The 9,229-nt window shown below is 45.4% G+C and overlaps 1 protein-coding gene across 1 annotated transcript; it reads left to right on the top strand.

The window, feature by feature from the left end:
- The first annotated feature begins 598 nt into the window (after nucleotides 1-598).
- LOC101683501 (HLA class II histocompatibility antigen, DQ beta 1 chain) lies at nucleotides 599-8,997 on the top strand. The gene is made up of 6 exons (XM_004782396.3): nucleotides 599-794; nucleotides 2,273-2,542; nucleotides 6,700-6,981; nucleotides 7,443-7,553; nucleotides 8,035-8,058; nucleotides 8,637-8,997. The coding sequence occupies exons 1-6, from the start codon at nucleotides 698-700 to the stop codon at nucleotides 8,648-8,650; spliced, it is 798 nt and encodes a 265-aa protein (XP_004782453.2). The 5' UTR covers nucleotides 599-697; the 3' UTR covers nucleotides 8,651-8,997.
- Nucleotides 8,998-9,229: the final 232 nt, after the last annotated feature.

Below are 9,229 nucleotides of genomic sequence, written 5' to 3'. Positions count from 1 at the left end.
ACTGATTCTCATAAAGCCTATTAGTAGTAGAACTACAGGTCAAAACCTTTCCCTCCTAAGAACTATGCTCTTCCCACCACAACTTAAGGCTCTTCAGAGTGTCTAAGGTAATAGAAGTAGCCATCTCTGAGACAATAATTTTGTATTCCCTGAAATATGATTTCCTACTAAAAATCCCAGGCATACAAACTAAAAATCCTTAATGTCACAAAGATGTCTTCGCTTGAGTCATTTTTCATTCAGTTCTTTAATCTCTGAGGCATTCAATCTCTAGACTTACTGTAACTAGGAGAAAATCTTCACCTCAAAAGTTCATCTAGTGTAATTTGATGAAGACATACTGCCAGGCTGAGAACCTTCATAAATAATTGGACTAAGAACTCTCATAAAAACTGTCTGCCCAGAGACAGGTGAGGAATTTCAGTTCCGGTGGTGATTGGTTCACTTTCTAGGGACTCTAACCTAGGACTGAGAACCTTACTAAAAACTGAGAACCTTTATAAAAAATCTCTGCCCAGAAACAGATGAGGTACTTTTGCTCTAGTGCTGATTGGTTCCCTCCCTAGGGACTCTCCAATCCTACTGTGTATGTAAGCCCTCACAGGTTTTATTCTCTGAAGTGAGTACTCAGAACCACCAGGTGGGAGCTGTGTTGACTACTATTTCTTTTCCCTTGTTCCCAGTGCTGTCTGGGAAGATGGCTCTGTGGATCCCCAGAGGCCTCTGGTCAGCAGCTGTGATGATGACCTTGGTGGTGCTGAGCGTCCCAGTGGCTGAGGGCAGAGACTCTCCACGTAAGTGCAGGGCATCTGCTCCCCAGAGCCACCTCTCTGGGGAGGCGGCTCTGAAGGACCTTTGGGCTAGAGTGTGGAAGGTTCTATGATCTCAGAATATAGTCTTTCTATAGGTTTTCTCTTTTTGGGGTAGACAGCTGTGTTACATTCTCATTGCCACCTCTAAGGATGAGGACAATCCCTATCCCCGGGGCTCAAACCATCCTGGGGATATTATAATGGGGAGGAGGAAACAAAACATGCATCTGCTACCACTGACATTCATACAAAGTGACATTCAGGTTATTTTTGGAAATAAGGATATTTTGAAAGTAAGAAAATAAAACCACAGCAGGATTTTTCATTTCAGGGTCCCCCAAGACCTTGTAGAGGCCACATACTATGAGATTCTGTGTTGGAGAAATATGGGACAGTGATGGTCTCTGTACTCTTTGTATTTGACTAAAAGGACTCTACATTCCTGATTCTGAGTGGGGTGTGAATGGATGCAGACTCCTGGTATTTGAGTGAAGCTGACGGGGTGACCACAGACAGGAGTTTTAACTTCAAGTATCACTAGTTTATGGTTAGATAGTAACTTGTGTGGAATTCAGAGACTTGAATTGAAGGGTACTGAATTTAGGAGAAAGGAGAATGTAAAGAAGAGGAAATAGCATATACTGAGAAACAATTTCAGCCACAAGATTAGTATCTTCATACGAATTCTCTCTGGATCTTCCTAACAAAGCAACGTGTAGCGATTACAACTTCCGGTTTACAAATTTTATGTATAACATAGCTATTCCGTTTAGTAATCTACTCGAATTGGTAAGTGGCAGGGTTTAACTGGAAATCTATTTTATCTCATTCAAAAGACCGTATTCTTTCTGTTAATAAAATGCTTCTTTCTAGGACGTGGAAGGTGTGTGTCCCTTCTAGCCCGGGAGGAGTGAGCAATCCTCATAGTGCAGTTGGGTGGGTGTGACAGAAACTCAGGGTAAACCCAGGCATTAGAAGGAAGGCCCTTTGCAGGGGACCAAGAGAATATGCTTTTCAGGAGGAGGTGAATCTTTCTGCTCATTCCCTTGAACTCTTGTGTTTAGGCAGACATTTGTCTCTGAGGTTCCCTGGAGTTCTATGTAAATTGGGACTTCATATGAGAATGTCCTTATCTGAACACAGGGATGGATGTAAAATCAGCGAGACTGCCCTGTTTTCCTCAGTTCTCAGGCTCAGGCAGGGCTCAGAGGTCGCAGGGGTTGTACCTAAAGAGGGGCTTTCTTCGCTCCCCTCCCTGTATGAAGGCGGTTCTGGAAGCCCTGGGGAGGGCAGGCAGGCCTGGGAAGGAGGATGCTCAGGGCAGGGGTGACAGGAATCCAAGGCGGGAGGCCTTTGGGTTTATCAGGCCGCCTGCCAGTGCCCCACAAGACCCGCTGGGCGGTGGCTGTCGGTTGGGCTGAGCGGTGGGGATCTGACTGACCCACGGTGCTTCCCAGCAGAGGATTTCGTGGTCCAGTTTAAGGGCGAGTGCTACTTCACCAATGGGACGAAGCGGGTGCGGCTCGTGACCAGATACATCTATAACCGGGAGGAGTACGCGCGCTTCGACAGCGACGTGGGGAAGTACCTGGCGCTGACCGAGCTGGGGCGGCCGGACGCTGAGTACTGGAACAGTCAGAAGGACATCGTGGAGCGGACGCAGGCCGAGGTGGACACCGTGTGCAGATACAACTACGAGATTGTCGATAGAATTATCCTGCATCAGAGAGGTGAGGGCCAGGCCATTCGCCCTCCGTGGTCGTCCCCCTTCAGCCAGGCAGTCACTCGGTGGGGAGGGGCAGACCGAACCGTGTTGCAGCCGCCTCTAGCGCTGGGAGGCTCCCAGCTGCCCATGGGAGAATGGGGAGGCCGGGACAGGAGGTGGGGGCGGTCCGGTGGTGGAGGGGCTGTGCAGAGCGAGGGGATGGACCTCACAGCTCTGCACTGTTAGGTGGGCAGATCCATCCAGAGGGGCAGCTTCCTCTGCGGTTTCCACCATTTCTGTGCACACCCCCCCCCCCCCGCCACCATAAGTGTGTTTGCTTCCTCCCTCCACACTTTTCCCTGAGCAGAGCCCAGTGAGCCCCCCATCCCTGCCCCAGTGCAGCTTAGTGAGCTCGAACCGGTCTGGGGAGGATGCCTGGTACACGTGGTAAATATGTTAGAGTCGTCACATGACAAATTCTGACTTCTTGGTTTCAAATTATGATTCATCTTAAGGCTGTTTTCTTTTTTTTTTTATTTAGAATTTTTTTTTAATTTTTTATTTTTTATAAACATATATTTTTATCCCCAAGGGTACAGGTCTGTGAATCACCAGGTTTACACACTTCACAGCACTCACCAAAGCACATACCCTCCCCAATGTCCATAATCCCACCCCCTTCTCCCAAACCCCCTCCCCCCAGCAACCCTCAGTTTGTTTTGTGAGATTAAGAGTCACTTATGGTTTGTCTCCCTCCCAATCCCATCTTGTTTCATTTATTCTTCTCCTACCCACTTAAGCCCCCATGTTGCATCACCACTTCCTCATATCAGGGAGATCATATGATAGTTATCTTTCTCTGCTTGACTTATTTCGCTAAGCATGATACGCTCTAGTTCCATCCATGTTGTCGCAAATGGCAAGATTTCATTTCTTTTGATGGCTGCATAGTATTCCATTGTGTATCTATACCACATCTTCTTGATCCATTCATCTGTTGATGGACATCTAGGTTCTTTCCATAGTTTGGCTATTGTGGACATTGCTGCTATAAACATTCGGGTGCACGTGCCCCTTTGGATCACTACGTTTGTATCTTTAGGGTAAATACCCAATAGTGCAATTGCTGGGTCATAGGGCAGTTCTATTTTCAACATTTTGAGGAACCTCCATGCTGTTTTCCAGAGTGGCTGCACCAGCTTGCATTCCCACCAACAGTGTAGGAGGGTTCCCCTTTCTCCGCATCCTCGCCAGCATCTGTCATTTCCTGACTTGTTGATTTTAGCCATTCTGACTGGTGTGAGGTGATATCTCATTGTGGTTTTGATTTGTATTTCCCTGATGCCGAGTGATATGGAGCACTTTTTCATGTGTCTGTTGGCCATCTGGATGTCTTCTTTGCAGAAATGTCTGTTCATGTCCTCTGCCCATTTCTTGATTGGATTATTTGTTCTTTGGGTGTTGAGTTTGCTAAGTTCTTTATAGATTCTGGACACTAGTCCTTTATCTGATATGTCGTTTGCAAATATCTTCTCCCATTCTGTCAGTTGTCTTTTGATTTTGTTAACTGTTTCCTTTGCTGTGCAAAAGCTTTTGATCTTGATGAAATCCCAATAGTTCATTTTTTCCCTTGCTTCCCTTGCCTTTGGCAATGTTCCTAGGAAGATGTTGCTGCGGCTGAGGTCGAAGAGGTTGCTGCCTGTGTTCTCCTCAAGGATTTTGATGGATTCCTTTCGCACATTGAGGTCCTTCATCCATTTTGAGTCTATTTTTGTGTGTGGTGTAAGGAAATGGTCCAATTTCATTTTTCTGCATGTGGCTGTCCAATTTTCCCAGCACCATTTATTGAAGAGGCTGTCTTTTTTCCATTGGACATTCTTTCCTGCTTTGTCGAAGATTAGTTGACTGTAGAGTTGAGGGTCTATTTCTGGGCTCTCTATTCTGTTCCATTGATCTATGTGTCTGTTTTTGTGCCAGTACCATGCTGTCTTGATGATGACAGCTTTGTAATAGAGCTTGAAGTCCGGAATTGTGATGCCACCAACGTTGGCTTTCTTTTTCAATATCCCTTTGGCTATTCGAGGTCTTTTCTGGTTCCATATAAATTTTAGAATTATTTGTTCCATTTCTTTGTAAAAGATGGATGGTACTTTGATAGGAATTGCATTAAATGTGTAGATTGCTTTAGGTAGCATAGACATTTTCACAATATTTATTCTTCCAATCCAGGAGCATGGAACATTTTTCCATTTCTTTGTGTCTTCCTCAATTTCTTTCATGAGTACTTTATAGTTTTCTGAGTATAGATTCTGTGCCTCTTTGGTTAGGTTTATTCCTAGGTATCTTACGGTTTGGGGTGCAATTGTAAATGGGATTGACTCCTTAATTTCTCTTTCTTCTGTCTTGCTGTTGGTGTAGAGAAATGCAACTGATTTCTGTGCATTGATTTTATATCCTGACACTTTACTGAATTCCTGTATAAGTTCTAGCAGTTTTGGAGTGGAGTCTTTTGGGTTTTCCACATATAGTATCATATCATCTGCGAAGAGGGATAATTTGACTTCTTCTTTGCCGATTTGGATGCCTTTAATTTCCTTTTGTTGTCTGATTGCTGAGGCTAGGACCTCTAGTACTATGTTGAATAGCAGTGGTGATAATGGACATCCCTGCCGTGTTTCCTGACCTTAGCGGAAAAGCTTTCAGTTTTTCTCCATTGAGAATGATATTTGCGGTGGGTTTTTCATAGATGGCTTTGATGATATTGAGGTATGTGCCCTCTATCCCTACACTTTGAAGAGTTTTGATCAGGAAGGGATGCTGTACTTTGTCAAATGCTTTTTCAGCATCTATTGAGAGTATCATATGATTCTTGTTCTTTCTTTTATTGATGTGTTGTATCACATTGACTGATTTGCGGATGTTGAACCAACCTTGCAGCCCTGGAATAAATCCCACTTGTTCGTGGTGAATAATCCTTTTAATGTACTGTTGAATCCTATTGGCTAGTATTTTGTTGAGTATTTTCGCATCTGTGTTCATCAAGGATATTGGTCTATAGCTCTCTTTTTTGATGGGATCCTTGTCTGGTTTTGGGATCAAGGTGATGCTGGCCTCATAAAATGAGTTTGGAAGTTTTCCTTCCATTTCTATTTTTTGGAACAGTTTCAGGAGAATAGGAATTAAATGGCTGTGACTAGTCCTGGTCTTCTCTGGGGGGTAGGAACTGGTTATCCTTGTCTGCCTAGTACCTGACCCCGTGACTGCCAGGTAGTGTGAGAATTCCTGGGATTAATGAATGAATGCACTTGGCCACCCTTCCACTTAAGCTAAAGAGAATATAGAAGGGAAAATAAGCCTTAAAACTGACTCTATTAATTCGACTTTATTATTTTGCTTCATGTTTTAAAGTAACCCTTGTGACTTCAATCTTAATAACTTAGGGTTTGTGAATGCGAAGTCTAAGAAAAAGGTGTTTACTAAAAATATAAACAGTATTGAATGGTGTTGTAAGGCAGAATTTTAATTTCTTAGAATATCTCAACCAATGTCAAAATAGAGCTGAAGTTTTGGAGTCAATAAACTGATGCTATTAAATTACTGAATAAAAATTGTTTCAAGTTTCTTTTGGCCTGAACCCTACTCACCCTTCTTCCCTGAAACTCCTGCTCAAATCATCACCATCCACTTAAGGGGTAGACATTTTGCAAGTTAATTGTAGTTATTTAATAAACACCTATGTCTAGAAAAATACCTTACCACACACCATCTATATTACACCATTTAATTTCACAACAAACTACCCTGGGAGTTAGAGATTAGCAACCACTTTATACATCAAAAAGTGTGGAGGGAGAAGTCCTGCTTTATTATTTTTATTTTTAAAAATTTTATGAATATCCTGTGTAATGCAGTAATTTGTAATTTCAAAATGCCTCATTTTATCAATTAGTATCAAGAGAATAACTTTTATAGGATGATTACTATGATTTATTCAGACTTTGAAAAGAAAACTGACTCATATGTTTATTCAAACTAATAAAGTGGCCAAGCTCAGATCTTAATCCAAGACTCAGAATCCAGGGATCTTTCCACCCTGGTACCAAGACAGGACTCTTCTCCATGGGGAGACTTGCTGTGCAGTCTCACATCTTACTGTCTTTTCTTGTCTGTTACTCCCCTCAGTGGAACCTACAGTGACCATCTCCCCATCCAGGACGGAGGTTCTGAACCACCACAACATGCTGGTCTGCTCAGTGACAGATTTCTACCCAGGCCAGATCAAAGTTCGGTGGTTTCGGAATGACCAGGAGGAGAAAGCTGGTGTGGTGTCCACTCCACTTATTAGGAATGGGGACTGGACCTTCCAGATCCTTGTCATGCTGGAAGTGACTCCCCAGCGAGGAGATGTCTACACCTGCCATGTGGAGCACCCCAGCCTCCAGAGCCCCATCACAGTGGAGTGGCGTAAGGGACACTCTGTTTCCTTTTACCATGGGCCCCACAAGGCAGAGAGCAGAGTTTCTTCCAGCCCATCCCATTCCATTCTTCTTCATGTCACTCTGATGCCCATGGTCAGGGGTATCAGAAGAATCTCGATCTCATTGTCTCTCTCTAGATACTAGAGAGATCATTCTCCATACCCTGAACCTACAGCCCAGTCCTTTACTCTAACGGATTTATACTCTGGCTGGTGACAGGGATCTTGGAATCTGAGGTTAGGGTTGTGTCTGGAGGAGCAGGATCCAGCTTTCCCCTACTCTCACATACCCACTGGGTATGAGGGTCTGTCAGTGGGTCCTTTCCTCCCCTAACGGTGGCCAGAAGGGAGCACTGGGCTTGCTTGGCACCTCCAGGACTTCAGGCTTCCCAAAGGGACATTGTGGGGTATGGGGACACTCAGCCTGACACTCAGGCTCTGCTCCCAGGAGCACAGTCGGAATCTGCCCAGAGCAAGATGCTGAGTGGCATCGGAGGCTTTGTGCTGGGGCTGATCTTCCTCGGTCTGGGCCTTATCATCCGTCACAGGAGCCAGAAAGGTAAGGCGCTCTGGGGAAATGGGGGAAAAGGGCTATGCCTGAGGCCCTCTGTTCAGGGGGGCCTCTAGATGTAGCTCTTTCCTTCTGACCCTGAAAGGAAGGAGGCTGGGCTGGTGGTGGGAGGAGATGGAACAACCTAGGGGAAGGCTTTGGACTCTGATGTTACTGGTTGAAAGGAGCCCCATCATGGAGGTCTCAGGTGGAGTATATTCTAAGGCTTCCTGACAGTTCATCATTGTCTCTCTGGCTCCTTTCTAAACGCTTCCTCCTTTATGAGGGTCAGAGCATCTGCTTCCCTTCCTACTGGGGACAGTTTCATTCATTTTGGGGGATTTAACTTAGGGCAGTTAAGGTCTTATGGTTAATGGGTAGGGACAAAGTAAAATTCCACTTAAATTGCTTATCTTACCTCCCTTTGGGGTGAGTGAAAGACTGGCTGTTTGTGTAATGAGACCTTTTTCTGTATCGTTTCTTTTTGTAGGACCTCATGGATCTCCGCCAACAGGTACTAGTTCTGCTCTGATTCGGTGGGGGTGTGGGCACCGGTGAAAGAGGGCAGAGCATGAGGTGAGAGCGCTCAGTTCATTGCCTTGTCCCTGCGACAGAGATCAAGAGTTAGGGAGAAGTTTGCCCAGTTTCTGTAGGTGGACCCAGAGTTGTTCCCGAACCAGGCCACAACATTGGTGGCATCTTTCCGTGAAATGTGGAACCAGAGCCACGTCTTGGGTGTTAGACACCAGGATGATGACCATGTTGTTTTTCATGTTGGCGGCTACTGCCTGTGAGAGTTTATAAATGAAAGGCCACCACTTACTAGTGGTGGAAAGAAGGTGAGTTATCATTACATTTAGTAAAAGCTTAATATTCCCTGAAAGGCTAACAGCTGCTCCACTGCCTCCCACACCTGTGTGCAGCCAGAGTGCCCTGTTCTCTTGAGTTGATTGCACCTTTCCAGAGATACTGGGAGAGGTGATGACAGTATGCCCTGGACCCCAGCTTTCTCTGATGCTTCAGTGGCCCTGAGAGGAGGGGAGAGGGAATGTCCTTCAGGGTCCCTTGTGCTGATCACCCTCTTTTTTACAGGGCTCCTGCGCTGACGCCCGAGGATACATGGGATTCTGCCTTCTCTAATGTCTGCCTGTCCTTGCCCAGAATTCCCAGCTACAGACCTTCTTTTCCCCACATGGATCAGAGTCCTACAGTGCCTCTGTCACCATGTCACCTCCTGTGACCCCTGCCCTGAGGATCTGACTGAGGTCCTGCTTCCTTTTGGGGGCTTCAGAGCCTCTGCCTATGAGCTCCCTGCCAGCACCATCTACTCCCGCCCCAAGGGTTTTTCTGTTTTCATTCTTCCTTCTCAGATGGTGCAAGAGGAGCACATTGAAGCCATTTAGCTGAATGTAGAGATTTTACAGTGATTAAACATGATTATGAGTTCTCTGTACCTTGAGTCTTCTTAACTGGGTGGAGGCAGGAAACCAGTGCAGTGCCCAGTTTCTGTAGGTGGAGCATAACTGCTCCTTGAAGGGAAACTAGGGGCACTGTGGGTGCCAAGTGAAGAGCAGGCAGAGGAGAGAGAAGATCAATTCGATAGTCACATTCTTCATGAGTATTTGATAATTGTTCCGTGCAATGGCCTAAGGGTGTGCCGGCCTCTTTTTAGGTGTGGTGAGCAT

The sequence above is a fragment of the Mustela putorius genome, unplaced genomic scaffold (genome assembly GCF_011764305.1).
Source record: "Mustela putorius furo isolate JIRA1106 unplaced genomic scaffold, ASM1176430v1.1 tig00000135_pilon_pilon_pilon, whole genome shotgun sequence".
In the NCBI taxonomy this organism is placed as follows: Eukaryota; Metazoa; Chordata; class Mammalia; order Carnivora; family Mustelidae; genus Mustela; species Mustela putorius.
Note: the sequence above shows the minus strand (reverse complement) of the source record. Positions and strands in the feature narration are given on the sequence as shown.